The sequence below is a fragment of the Calypte anna genome, chromosome 20 (genome assembly GCF_003957555.1).
Source record: "Calypte anna isolate BGI_N300 chromosome 20, bCalAnn1_v1.p, whole genome shotgun sequence".
Lineage (NCBI taxonomy): Eukaryota > Metazoa > Chordata > Aves > Apodiformes > Trochilidae > Calypte > Calypte anna.
The window spans coordinates 8,288,299-8,303,653 of NC_044265.1; the positions used below are offsets into that span (position 1 = coordinate 8,288,299).

Below are 15,355 nucleotides of genomic sequence, written 5' to 3' on the forward strand. Positions count from 1 at the left end.
CTGCCTGGCATCTGACAGCACGGAACCTGCAGCGCTCCGCGCACACACGCGCACGCACACACACACCACGCACACCCGGGCACCGCTCCGCCATACAGCTCTGCGAGGAGGAGGAGGAGGAGAGGAGAGGAGAGGGAAGGGAGGAAGCAGCAAGCCCCACAGTCTTTCCAGAGCTGCCTTTTTAATATATACATATCTATTTTGTTATTTATTTATTACCGTTCTCTAGCACTGTGGGCGCCTTTCATTTGCTCCTGAGCTTGGATGTTTGAATCAAAGCAAAGCAAGTGTTGCAACAGTTAAAAAAAAAAAAAAAAGCCATCAAAAAAAAAAAAAAAAAAAAAAAAAGCGAGAGAGAGAGAAAGAGAAAGAAAGAAAGAAATCTAGATCTCTAAAATAAAATAAAAACCAAACAGGTTCCTATCAGTGAAGTGGAAAGGAGGGGGGGCAGGGGAGGCTTGAGGGGGGTGTTGGGGAAAGCAGCTGAGAGGCAGAGGCAGAGGAACACGACTCAGGAGCGTCTCAGGGCTCTCGGATCTGGGGACAGAAGTGAGATTGGAGAAAGTAGAGCGATGCCAAGGAGGAAACAGCAAGCACCCAAACGGGCTGCAGGTAAGGAGAAGCCATCCACTTACACAGCCTCTTGTCTCTCCACTCCTTCCAATCCTACCCCCCATCTTTATTATTATTTAGGGTCACCCTTGCTTTTCCGGGCTGGATCTTTATTTATTTATCCCCCCTCCCCCTCCCTTTCCCTCCGTAACTCCGTGCAGCCAGTTTCCTTCCTTATTGCCAAGATCTTTACTCTGACATGGGCTGTCCCCTTCCACCCTCCCGCCGCTCCCATTGCGCTCGGTCCCCGCTGCCGCCTGTTCCGAGCTCCCATCCTGCCCTGGATAAACTTTTCCCCCCAACTTTCTTCCACTCGGCTCCCCTTCTCCCCCGTCCCCCGTCCCTTACCGAACCGAAAGCAGCCTCCCGTCTGCTTCCCGCTTGAGTATTTTATATATATGTATATTGGTTTTTTCCTGGGTTTTTTTTGTTGGGCATTTTTGTTTTTTTTTTCCTTCCTGCTGCTTTTTGGTTTTAAAACGTGTGTTTCGCGAAGTGGGTCGGTGTGTTTAATCTTTTATTTCGCCGCGTTCCTGGTGGCAGTGCTGGCCGGGTGTGTGTGCGCGCTGTGTGTGCCTGAAATAGTACAGGGACTGTCTCTGCTGATGAACCCGGTGGGGAAGTTCAGCCTTTGATCATCAGTGGTGAAAATTGCAACAGGAAATAAAATGAAACGTTCTGACTGTTAGAAGACAATCCACGTTTTCAAATCAAATCTTCCTTTTGTGCTGTAGCCGAGTTTATGTATCTGCACATGCCAAGTGGTTTTGCAATTTTTTGTTATTTCTTTTTTTTTTTAAGAAGAAAACAGTTTGCAACTTTGGAAGTGTTTTGTTTTGTCATTTGTAGGGTGTTCTTTTTCTTTTGGGGACAAGAAAAAGAAACAGATGAGTGGGCCTGTATGGTAAATCTTTTCAAAGAGTTTTCTTTCAGGCTGCTTAATTGCTTTTTATTTTTTTTTAATAGTGTGATGGGGTTTTGTTTCTGGGAAGCGCAATATGGAAGTTCATTTTTCTTCTGCCAGACCCACCCACTGAAAAATCAGCTTTCCAGTTGATTGCCAGCTTTGATTTGACATTTGATTGATCACCTGTCATCTTGCTGCCTTTGATCTATTCATTCTTGATATATATCAATAAATCACTCACCATGGTAACCCAAGTGCCAATGACGTAAGGCTTGCCCTCTAGATTCTCTTAGCCAGACATGCACAATTATTATCTTGTTTGGCTTTTAAAGTAGGCGGGTTTTTCCCTTCTCTTGTTTCTTTGTGTCCTTCATCAGATTAGTTCTCTAAAGAAAACTAACATTTTATGTTTTAGTTTAAAAATTGTTTGCTAATTTGTCCTCCCCCTTCTGAATATTTTCGAGGTGTAGCATATTAATTGTGGGACGAAATGTATGGGGAAGTTTAGTGGCATACTTGAATAAACTTTGAAAAGTAGTGTTTGGGATTCACTCAAAGGTAAATGTAATTTCAGAGGAACTGGGACATGCATAACTTTTATAAACTTGCTTATTTTGCTGTGTTCATAGAGGTGTAGGAAACTGGTATGCAGAGTCTTTTGGGACATGACCAATGAATGTACCTATGCAGGTTGCTAGGATCATTCCTGGCAAGCAAAGATTCCCTTTAATCATAAATAATAGTTCATCTAGAAATGCATGTGTGTGTGTGTATATATATATATATATATGTATTTGCAAGAACTCTCAGATGAGTTGCTCTTATTGTTTTATTCACAAAGAGGTTATATCTGAATAAGGCATTAATGTTTTCAACTTACAGGATAAATAGCTATGTTTTCATGGATGCTGATCATCACAGTGACAGTGCTAGCATTGCTCCTTTTTCCTTCCTGTCAAGAATATGAGGCATCATTTTATTTTGTTTTCAAAGTAGAATTTTCACTTGGAATGTGTGTAGTATCTTTTTGTAGAAGGGGCACCCTGTTCTTTTTTAGAAACATAGGCTACAGAGTAAATAAATTTTTGCGAGCAAAGCCCATGCGATCGTTTCCCAGGATTTCCCTGCTGAGAATACAGTAAGATATGTTTTTATGCAGAACACTACAGTATTTTTGAGAATCTTAATGAGGAGGTGGTCATTTGAATGACCACAAAAGCATCTCTCCTCTCGTATTCTCGCTAGAAAATGTGCGTTCCTCTTAGCTGAGCATTTTTTGATTGTATTTGTCCTCAGATCAGTGTTGTTTCAGGTGAGCAAAAAGACTGCAAATGCAGTTCATTTGCGTTCAGTGTAACTGACATGAAGTAGGTTTCCAGATTTGCAACAGTTCAGCTCTGAAGTTGTATTTCTGTATTTGTGAGGGGTAGGGGGGGCGTTCAAAGAGCAGACATGCCTCTTGTATGTGCTTCTTAAAACTGACTTTCGTTTTCAGAGATAGTACTGAGGTTCTGCTTTGTATAGTGAAAAATACCTCAGAGGGATAGTGGGCAGACTGTGCAATAAGAAAGGAATCGCTCACTAAGGCTGAGAGCAAAGCTCATGATTCCTTTTATTTAAAGGAGTTAATACATTATATATTACTTATTTTTCACTTTTATTTATTTTTAGTTGTACAAGTTCAAATGTATCAGTTGCACTGCATTTTGTCTTGATGGCAGCAGAGATATTGAAGAAAAGTTTGCAACTTTTAGCTTCTTCAGATAGTTCACCTTCAACACAAGAAAAAATTATAAACCTTATGATTCTGCACATGCCTGCTTTTCTCATTGCGTAAAATTAAGTACTATGCACAACTGTAAATAATTACTACCATGCACTGGCTTTGAAAGCAGGTTTCTAGTTTGATTACTAAATAATGTAAAGGTTAGGGAGAACCAGCGAGTGAATCAGAAGTGAAGTCCTGCTGCTAGATGAAAATCTATCTAGAGAAATATACGTGGCAATTTTGTCCTTTTCTATTATTAATTTTAAGCCTTGTATTCCTAAGAAATATATTAGAAACTATTGCAATGAAACAAGGTAGCGGAACTGGATAAATGGGGCACTATTTATGTTTGATGATGGAGATTTTTTATCTCGAATTACACTTTTAAAGACGCTTTATTTCACATCAACACCAAAACTATGTCAAATGCAGTTTGTTCTTTCCAGGGCCGAATCGTCATTCCTTTTTGAGAGCGTCATTGCCATTTTGATAATTCTTGGAGCAGATAGTTACAGATCTTCCTATCAGTGCCTACTTTGCTCTCATAATTCTGTTTACAATAAGCAGCCCAATTGTGTTGTAGGTTTCACCCAAATGAATCACAAAGGGCTTTACAAACAGTGGGCTTAATTCTTCTGTTGCTCAGGTGCAAAGCAAAAATCACTTTAGTAGCAGCATCAGTGCAGTTGCTGTGAGTACTGTCTGCTCCTGCGAGCAAGAGACTCAGGCCCAAAAAGTACTTCATCCTTCAATGAAATGCAACCACCTCTGGGGTAGAAGTCTTGTAACGATTCCATAACAAATGGTAATATATTAACAGAAGGGTGGAAAAAGGGTGGGAGCAAAGCAGAATTGCTATTCAGATTTTATTCCTAGGGGTATGAAATAGCTTTCAAACACAATTTCACTGAATTAAACTCTCCTTTCCCCTGCAGCTTGTTTAAATGTGCATATTTTATTTTGTGATCATGAATTGCTACTTTGCTTTTTTAAAGCCTGCAAAGAGGAATCTGAACTTAACGCCTTTTCCAGCTGCAATTTTGTGTTTCTTCTTTTCTTTCTCCCCCAGCTCCAACAGGCTATCTAAGAACCAAAGCTACGGAAAAGTACAGCAGGAACAGCTATCAGTCACATTTATTTTGTTTATTATAGCAGTAGAATAACACAATTTTTTTGTTGTTGTTTTTGGGAGTCTTCATAGAGCAGCAAACAGAAGAAGGTTTTAGCAGTCACTATTTTAAAGCTGCAATTTGCACTTTAGTAGGAAAAGGTTATTTCAACCAGAAACATATTTAGAAAGCAAAATTCTGCTTCCTCAGAGAGCAAAGACCAGCTAGGTTGAGTATATATATTTCTGTAATGAAAGGAAGTGATATATTCATGTATTAATAACCAAGAGTGTTGTGGCTTTTTGAGTATTATTTGTATCTTTTATTATAAGAGCAATAGAAGCAGGTTCCAAGCAAGCAGTACTGAATGAAACTGTAGAAATGGCAGCACTGCTTTGATTAAACATCCTCCAGAAAAGCAAGTGCACATCAAAACCACCTAAATAGCACATGCCTCAGAACCTTTCAGTTACTGTGCACATCACGATCCTGACAGATGACAAAAAAGCCAAGGTGTTCACAAACAAGAGGTGCTTTTAAATGCTGGTTAATTAAAGATACTCCAAAATAGGTACTTTTGCAGTTAAAGAGGCACCAAAATTCGTCGCCATCTGCATTAAATTCTGGAATCGGCTTCTAAGCAAAAAGCTACAATGTAATTATTCCCCAAGTCAAAACTCAGGCCTGAACGGGACAATTTGAAATCACATTCATTTTATTTACCATTTCTTTATTTCAATTTTACTCTCATATATCAAAGCACAGGATACTATCACTATATAAAGAGTGGGACTCACCAAGAGTTTAGCTCCTGTGACTGTGATATAAAAGGTGTTTTCATCAGTAAATGGCACAATTTTGTAGCACATTTAAAAACATGTTCATTGTCAGAAATTCTTTTGCATAAATGTTTCCCTTCCTCTGTGCTCTCTACCTGAAAAGCCCATTTTTTTTCAAAACAGCAAGATTCTGGTATTTCCTCCCGGCACTTTTTCCTCCTGAATTTTGCTTTCATTAGTTTCACCCACCTCAAGTAACTGCTTCCCCTAGAAGAGGTCCCTGGAGCTCCTCTGTAGCACAGGGCTAGGGTGAGCCTTTCTCTCATCATTTTATTTCCCATCCCGATGAGGACATCACTCCCAGAGAGCAACTCCAGACTCACGGAAAAAAAAAGCTGTCAGTTGCTGTGGCTGCAGTTCCCAACTTAGCAGCAGCAGAGGGAATGGAACTGTACTCTATCAATTACAGTTGGAACTAGAGGCTAAACACTTATTGTTTTAAGCTATTGTGCAGATCTTAAGAGCTCAAATGTAAAAAAAATATCATGTCAGATGGTGGAGGGGAGGATAAGGCCTGGTTCTTCTAATGGATGACGTATTATTAGCAAATGCAAAGTAAAGTGATTCAAATTCTGTTTAATGCCTCTCGGGTTCAGACATGTGTGTACCATATTATGCATTAAAAAGAAGGATTCTGCTAATTTTACTGCTAAAATAAGCCTTTGTTTTTCCCCTCTGCTCTGCAAAATGAAAATATTAGTGAAGTTTTACCTCTAAAGCGTGCTCATGCAAGCAGAAAGACATTTTCATCTGTCTCTGAATCTGATACAGGAGTCAATTGGAAACACATTACACTCTCAGCTGAAGTCTTACATTTCATTTGTGCAAGAGCAGTGATTTTTCATTACCTATTTAATTACAATAATTTACATGAGAGTGGGTCCAGTTCTACAGCACTTACTCAGCACTTTGCTTCAGTGGGTAACTGGCCTGTGTAAAGACTGTGTATGTGAGACGGGGCTGTTTAGATACCAAGTGAAATATACATGTTTCTTTACTAATGTTTTTGCCTCCGAAGAAGGACCAGATTCTTTCGTTAAGCTTTAAATCTAGGAAGAGTTCTCCCTGTAGTTTGTGTTACTCATAGTTGTGTGTTACTCTTTTCTAAAGTCTCTGTGACTGAGGTATTTTGCTTGCTTGTCTAACTTCACTTTTCAAAGACATTTCAGTTCTCTGTGTTACTTATCGTACACTGTTCCTTAATACCAGGAGATGATATGGTCTTTTAAAGAAATCCTTTTTTTAACATGCAGTGTTATGTCCTGCACACCGGCAGCAGATCTCAAGTCAGTGCATGAGGATGGTTTTGCAAATCAGATGCCTAAAAAGTTCCATGTAGTTTTCAGGACTAAAATCAGTCTTTTCTCATTAAGGTGACCTCTCACTTGAGGCTGTTGGATCTTGGCACAGAGTCATTTTTACCATGTTATAATAACAGCTTCTGCAACTCAGAAATACCTTGACAGCAAATGGTGTATTTTTTAAGGTTTCAAGGAGAAACACATTATCGAAGCACACTGTTTCCCATTAGATTTACACATCCCTCTTTAACTGTTGCTGGCTTTTCATCCGTTACCTTCTGAGGTTTTTCAGGCAAAAAAGAAGTGGAAAAACTGGTCTTATGATCTAAGTGTTGCATTAAGTGTTTCATTTAAAAAAATGAAGAGAATCTTTGTTTCTCTAAAAGAAATATTTTCCCTCTTTGCCCTAGGAAAAAGAAAGTCACAACAATAGCTTCAAATGACAAGATTAGATTGTGAAAAAAACATAGCTTACAACATGCAGTACCCAATTGTCCCATGTATTGTTAAAATTCCACAATTAAATAGAATGAACAGTCCTAGATGTGTTGGAAATAGATTCTCTTCAGGTATGCAGACATACATAAAAAAAAAGAAAGACTAGAGCCTGCCTGGGAGAGAGATGCACCATTCTTACTGATAGGAGCTGAAAGCTCTGTTGTTTAGAGCAGTTTTTGATTTTTCCACAAATATTTGACGAAATGTTAAATTCCTGTGATGTTAGGAGTTGTGTCCACTGGAAGTCCTTTTTTAGCATTTATTGTCTTTAAACCCCCAGCTTCTGGAGTCTGGTGATTACACAAGTGCCCAATATACATTTTAAAAGGGAAATTTATTTTAAACTCCTTGCTATGGGGAACTAGGGAGCTTGAAAATATGCAGCCTAAGCATTCTTATACCAGAAGAAAAATGCCGTGATTCTCAAAGTGTCTCTTTTTAACATCTCCTAATTCTCAACGAGTCTTATGATTTTTGAGGGTGTGCTTCGTGATTTTTGAATAAACAAGGTTAGCAATATTGCTTTTGACTTATTCTGATGATGAACTGGTGTATGTGTTTGTGTATATAATTATACACATACACACACATGCTACCAGTAAACAAAGTACATAACATAATGATGGAGTGTAGTTTCATGAATAGGAGCCCTGAATTTCTATTGCTATAAACAAAGCAGTTTGGAGAGATCAGACCATCAGTTCTTGAGGAGTGGCTTTCAATTGAAGTTTTGTAGAGATTGTTTTTAGTGGCAATTATATCTAGAAAGTTAATAACCAGTAACTGTTCTTGAAAGCCTAAACACTTTCAAGACCTACCAGGAATGCACAGCCTGCCTTTTTTCAGATATAATCAGTCTCAACTTTATTGAAAAAAAAAATTTACAACTAGCTACATTAATGCTGTATTTTTTATTGTATTAATGCAAATGAGATGCTGACTTCTTTCTTTCATCTTCAATGCTTATATGTGTTATAGCTGTATCTTATTGCTTTCTGTGTCTTTTCTCCCTGCGTTCTGCAAACTGCTATCATCTAATGATACTGGGGCTCATTAAAGTTCTTCACAATGCTGAAGAGACTATGGGAAGCACCCTGAGCTCTAGATGGCTGTAGAAAAGCAAAACTACAGAGTATATGGGGAAAAGTAATCCAAATCAATCCTTCCTTTCACATTTTGGGAAACTCTTAAAATTGATAGGTCAAACGTGAAGACAAAACCTACAAGGAAGGACTGCATGCTGGAAAGAACAGGTCATTTTTAATACACATCCCTACCTGACAAAGATGAAAAGCAATAAAGTTTTAAGGAGTTTTCTGGCTCTTCCTGGATCTCTCTCAAAAGACTCGTTCAATTGAAAAGCCTGTTGTGCTTGTTTTCATGCATGGAAAAGAGAAACGGGGTAATTTTGAACAAAGCCTAATATTCCAGCACAATAGAATCAGAAGGCTTTCTGGTTGTTTTTTAAATCTCTCTGTTCATATAAAATTAAGACCCACTTATCTTAAATTGTTGTAAATCTCATTCAATATTGCTTTCATAACTTAAAAAATGCTGTTAAATATTCCCAAGGCAACTTTGCTGAAGTGATATTTGGTTGTTTATGTGGAATCAGTGCAGAATTTCTGTTGAAAAAGCAGCAGCACGCAGATCTTTTTTTTAATGAAAATAATTAAATTTTCTGGAATACCTGAACAGCAAAGATTTTTTTCTAGTGAAACTCAGCTTACAGGAGATTGGCATAAAAATCTGCACATTGGTGCAGTTTGGAATGTGCAGACAACAACCCTGTTTCTACCACTGATCCTCCACTAGGACAGAAATAGTTTTTTGTTTGGGTTATTTTTTGGTAGAAAGATTTTATTCGGAATTTTCCATATAAAAATAATTTTTATGTGAAATACACAGAGAATCACCACCACAATTCATGAGGCCTGCAATTTTCTTTGTACATACAGGAATAACTCATTTACTTCCTGCAGTGTGAGTGGGCCTCACAGAAAAGAGCTGGATCTTTTCATGATGTACAGTTTTGTATTGAAGAAACATAACCTTATGCTAGCTGGTATATTGGTCTAACAAAATTAATTTTTTGATGTGTCTTTCAGCCATGTCATAACATTTATAAGCACATTACAAGTGGCATTAAATTAACATGTGAAAGGTGAAAGAAGCTAAGTAGTTATATTGATCATCTGTAGCATTAAATGCTAAAAAAATTAAAAGCTTTCTAGTGCTTTTGATTAGCTGCATGTCTCCTCCTTGCATATGTGTGCTTTGTTAGGAAGTGGAGTCATCTTTCCTTTCACTCAGAACCTTTCTTTCCTGGACTTTCTTACTAATACGAGGTCTTCCTCAGAATAACCCCAGTGGAGTAGAATATTTTTTCCCAGTTTACAGAAAGGGGATTTGAAGCCAGGAGTTACTAGTTGGTTTGCTCATGGTCAGACAACACTTGCTTTTAATTCCCTGCTGTAGGTACCAGATCACAATTCCATCATCTATATGCTTCCAGGGGAGAAAACCAGGCTGGAGGCTCAAGTCACCCATCTTCTCAGCCTGCTTCTGGGCTGAGAAGAGGGTCCAGATGGGGCACTGGGGAACTGGCTTTGGAGGACAGCTGGAAAGGCAGTTCCATCCCCTCTGTGCAACTCTGCATGGCATAGGAGATGGCACTTTGCTCATGTCCAAGAACAACCAAAAGTGTAGGGACTCACAGTCAGAGAAAGCTCTGATAACTCTGTGAACAAGCCAAGGGTGCTTTACTAGACAATAGCCTTAAGCAGAATAATTAAAGGTTTTTAACTTCCCTAAATTATCCTCAAATGCATTTTTGGTCAGTGATAAGTTTCGTGTACAGAGAATTTGGTTACAGTTGTTTCCCCCATATACTGTTCTACCTTCCTTTGTAAGTCTTGGGATCTTTGTGTTGCTGACAGTATCTAATCCATTGCCCTGGGAAATATGAAAAGCTTGGTCTCATTAACTAGACAGGACATACACATTTTCCTCCATCGAGACTGACAGAAGTTGCTGGAAATCTCTGGTAATAAAGTTTGAGGTTCTAATTTTTGTAAGTCAGCTAGCTTCAAGTGTTAAGCGACTTGAATGAAAAAATCCTTAACGTGGGCATCTAAAAAGAGACCTGAATTTTCAAAAGCTTTTAGCACTAAGCAGTTCCCATGGACCTTCCTCAGTTCCTCTCTGGTGTGAAAAGGGATTGTTAAGCCTTGGTCAAGGGCAGCATTGCTTTTCTCAAGTGGAGATGTATGTATTGCCTATAGAAGAAATATGATGCAAGTAATAGCCTATGGATTCATTAAGGATTGTTTATGTTTATTTTCACACCATATTACCTTTCAGGAATGGTCGTTTCAGCCATTATATTGACAAGAGCTCAGAATAAATCTTATGTAATATAGGGCTAATCTGCCATACCTGGGAGACCACCTGCTACCCTCTCAAACAGAGGCCATATCGTTCGGTGCCGAATCACCAGGTAGGGCTTTCTTCTGGAGCTGGGGACTTGGGAAGCTCTCCCATGGCTCCTTTTCATGTGGAAATTAATGCTTGCCTCTATTTCTGAATTGTAGGTTTATTACAGTTTGTATGCAAATTCCCAGGATGGGAATTTGTCTCTCTGATAATAGATATAATAATATATATTTTTCGTGGTCAAAAGTCCTTGAGCTTGAGCTTTGTGTACATAATTTATGTTTATTTCTTACTGTTATTAACTGTAATTTAGTTGCTGATGCCTTTTCATTGCCTAATTTCGAAGGGAGTGTCTCCATCCCATTGCCCCTTCACAAACAACGCCCTTTTAGGGTTCCTTATCCTGTATCCTTGCCCAGACATTTCCTAGCCTGTCAAATACTGTCATTTTACTCCTCACAGATCATTCACAGTACGTCTCCTGTTGCACACACAAATAAGGAGCAAATGCAATCAGGATGCATCATCGTTTAGCATAACAAATAAAAGCCGATCCGTGCAGATTTCCCTTAAAGCATTTCTTAATATGTATTGTCAAAATGTCTGAAGATGTCTTTTACTCATAAGCGTTTAATTACTTGTGACAATTAAATTAATATTCAGAGCAGGGAAAAAAATGAGGGTATTAAATATTTTCTCTTTTCAAAAGCTAACAAAACGTCACCTGACATAGCAAAATCCTTCAATTTTCTATTTCAAATATGGCTTATAACTGCAAAAGCACTTGAACCAAATTGTGGGGCCTCTTCACAATTTGTGTCCAGAAATGGATTTTGTATTGAATTTGAGGAAACTGTGCTCTAAAGACCAGACCAAAATTTAAGTGCACATCATTAAAGTGTGTATCAGTAATGAGCAGCTGGGTACTCAATGATTTAAAAGGAGTATTTATCAATTTTTAAGTCTGCAATGAAATTTAAGGCTGAATCAGGGACTCAGACCTGGGTTTTGTAGCCTCAGCCAGTTAGTTTTACTTGTGCATGAGAAAGAAACAGCTCATATATCACAAACCAAGTCATCAACATTTCTGTGTTTGGAATTATAGATTTTTGTTGCTGTTTTTCTCTGATGAACCTTAGCTGGGGTGGATTGGTGGAACCAGGCAAAATATTCTATGGATGGGACAGAACAAGTAGCCAATGTTGCTGCCCAGGGCTCTGAGTCTTGACCTGCCTGACAGCACTTTAATGCAGTGAAAGTTCTGCTTTGTGGTAACAAGAAAAAGTGAAAAAACAAACAAACAAACAAAAAAAACCAACAACAGGGAAAATCTTGGAAATATCAGAAAACCTATGGAGACCTCAGCACTGTTGTATGGATGCTGATGTACTGCACAGCCCTGGGGCACTGCAATAGTAACATCCATATTATGGGTGCAACAGTTCTTATAGTCCAGATTGATTGGAGTTTTCTTTTGAGAGACTTGATTTCTACTGGTTCTAGTGTTGCCAGTTCTGAGTTGTTCAGAGCAACCATTTCCGTTACCAAAATCTGTGTTTCCTTTCTTAAAATGTTCTTCTTAAAATTTAGGGTAGGATGTTATTTGGCAAAAAATTAAAAGACATACATCAGGGTTTATTTCAAATCTGTGGGACCGCTGTGTTTTCTGACAGTAACATGAACATTTTTCAGAATTATCTTCTGCTTTCCCTGAGAAAATCCATCCAAATTTGTCTGACTTATGAAATCTAAAAGTTGCTGTTGCCAAAGAATTTTTAGAAGGTGACACAGCATTCTCCGATGTGCCATCTTCACCACGCATGCTCTGTTCTTGGTTTCTCTTTTTCAATTACATTCCCTTAAAATATGTTTTAGCTGGGGATAAGTAGGGCAATTGCTTTTCCTGCTGCAGGAACGGCGATGGGTCTGAGCAGTCAAAGGAGAATGAGGAAATGGTCTCTATTGTGTGTGGAGCTGGAGCCCGGGGCCTGAGATGGGAAGCAGGGAAATTTAGGAAGCAGGGAAATTTAGGAATCAGAAACTGGACAAGCAGGGGTAGGAACAGGAGCAGAGAGCATACAACTATCAAATGTCTGTAGAAAATGGTGTTAAAAAATGCGTACTTGACTCTCTTGCCCAGTCAGTGTAGAACATGATTAGCTCTTGCAGTCCATGTGTCTAATAGTTTCTGCCTAGATTAAGACCTGGGTGAAAATATGTGTGGTTTCACATGTGCAGTTCCTAGCTTTCCTCAGCTTGCTTTTCAGGAGGCTGTCTGGGCCCTGGCTGCATCACAGGCAGGGGATGGATGTGTGCAGGAAATTACTCTGCCTCAGCTGGGGAAGGAGTTACCATCTGCAGGGCTGCTGCCAGGCTTCTGGTGGGTGCGCAGAGGTCAGGAGCCTCCAGACTGCTCCAGCGCCCAGCCCGGCGCTCCTGAGGTGGGCACTCAAACCTTCCACCTTCTGTGTGGTAAAAGTGAAAAAAAAAAAGCTTTTATTTTGCCAGAGCTATGCCCACCCCTGGTTCTGAAATCATGGTGACATTGTCCCATGTCTGGGGGGTTGTGCTGGCAGCTCAGGAGTGGTGACAAGGTTGGTGTGAAACACCAGGAAAACCTCCAGGAAATGAGGAAAACCTCCATGCCCGGCTCGGAGTCTGGAGGAGAAGTGGGCAGTGAGGCCACACCTTGAATGGTGAGACTTAAACAAACATATTGAAGAGTTCAGGGAGCACGCTGAGAAGTTTGTGGAAGCCATACAGGAATTTATATTAATAACTTATATTGGACATCTGGGAGGTATCAGTGCTGCAGGAGCTGCCTGGTCAGCATGGAGTGGGGCCCGGTGGAGCGCGGTGCCACAGGTAGGCTGGAGCAAAATGTGGAAATTACTGGCAGTTAAGAAGCTGTGGTACAAAAACGAGCAACTGAGAGAGTAATGCCAGGAGTTTCAACCACAGATATCTGTTTAGATAAAAAGGGCCTATTAGTCTGAGATCTCTTCTCATGCTGCAACATGCAAATTGCAAAGGGCTGATCCCTGTGTCGCTGTGAGAGAAACTGCCATTCACTTCAGCAGGCGCTGGGGCCTGGCAACTCGAGCTTTTGTTTTATTTGGAACAAGAGTTTTTATTTCATTTAATTTGCTGCCCCATAGGAGATTTTTCATAGAAATCAAATCTTTCTTGAACTGGGATCAGCAAGAGTAGAGCTGGTCACTTTCAGGATATTGTAGTTTTGTGTCACCTCCCAGATATGTAAACTAAAAAACTAAAATCCTGATAATGTTAATCTAGAAAAGAGTCACCCTTGCATTACTCTTTCACTGTTTCTGTGAACTTAGCGGAGATTTTATGATTTGTGCTAAACAGAGGTAAATCATTTGGAGAAATATTTGCAGAGGGGCAGAGGGATGTGATGATGCCATCAACATTTGGGTTTCTGCTTGTTTAGATCAGGGACATTTTACCTGGATGATTCCCAAACATCTCTGGTAATATCCCTTCTTTCATTTTTTAGGTTTGCAATTTGTTTGTGTGTTAGGGTAAAATGTTGAAATTTGTTGAGTATTTGAACAGTCTCATTTTTAAATTTGTCCTCTTTAATTGTGATTGTTTGGAAACAGTTTGATTCAGTTAAAATGCAGTATTTTCAATATACAAAGTATGTAGAGGGGAACAAGGGAGTCATTATGATTTTCTCCAAGGAAATAAGCATCTCTTAGCCATCATACTACAACTGTGAAAGTTCTACTACATGACATCTATATAATTTAACCTAATAATTTTCTTTTTTGAAGTGAGGTAATGGGGAGAGTGACCTGGACTTTGTAAAAGTTCCCCTACTTACTACAGATTCCCAAGGGCAATGTAACATTCTAGACAGTGTTTTATATGCCCCGATTAAAATGTAACATATTTTTGCATTTCCTGTGCAGTGACCTGTTAGTGCTCATAGACAGAGCACTTAAAGAACAGTTACAAGGAGACATTTCCAAATGTGCCTAATATGAGCGAGTTTTTATAACATTCTTATTTCATTTGAAATTGCAACTACAGCAGGAACCATTCAGAGTGTGCATTGATTTAACTTTTTAATCCACTGTTTTGCTACGTCAAGTAAAACAAATGTTTGTTTTCAGCTCCAGTTTTTTGCATTGCTAAAACTCATAACTACTTGCTTTAAGCTTGGGATTCTAAAGGGAGCTACATTATCTGAGATTTAAAGCTTGCTTTTTGTAGCTGCTTTCTCACAACTCCCCCAAGAAAAAAAAAATACAAAAGTACAACTTTAGCAAAAAGGGCTTTTATATCTCTATCAATTATAGAAACACCAGCTGCAGTAGATTACAAATGTGTTTGGCTGATTGTGATGTTGTGTGGGGAAAACTGTCACAAGGAGCTGGATTCTGTTCTCCCCGACACCACTGGGATGGCGCAGAGCTCCCTGGGCTGCAGCCGCGGTTCTGTCAGAGCTGGAGTGGGCAAGAGCAGGATCTGGCTCTGAGACTGCCAAATTGCATCCTGCCAAATCCTGCTCTGTACTTCCACACACCTCCTGGCTCTGGGAGAAAATACGGCGATGTTGAATGCGAACACAAGTGCTAACCCTGTGTCATTGTATATGCATGTGTTTTTCTGTGAGCTGAAGCAAAAGCCACACCAGTATGTCTGAAAGCAGGACCAGAAAGCTCTGGAGAGAATCACTCCAGTTTTTGTTTTTTAATTGTTATATCCAAGATATTTGTTTACTTTTACTTTCTTGAGCAAAGGGGAGGCTGAGAGGCACCACAGAACAAGAATTGTTTGAGCAGCCCGTAAAGGTAAAGTCACTGGAAGTCATGAAGAAAAGAAATACAGTATCAAGACAGCAGTGCAAGATGGAC

At 39.3% G+C, this 15,355-nt stretch overlaps 1 protein-coding gene across 1 annotated transcript in view; it reads left to right on the plus strand.

The window, feature by feature from the left end:
* The first annotated feature begins 410 nt into the window (after positions 1-410).
* Positions 411-15,355, plus strand: part of TSHZ2 (teashirt zinc finger homeobox 2) — a 135,779-nt gene continuing 120,834 nt past the window's right edge. The window contains exon 1 of the mRNA XM_008497995.2: positions 411-612. Coding sequence (XP_008496217.2) covers positions 573-612 — 40 coding nt within the window. The 5' untranslated portion in view covers positions 411-572. The remainder of the gene's footprint in view (positions 613-15,355) is intronic.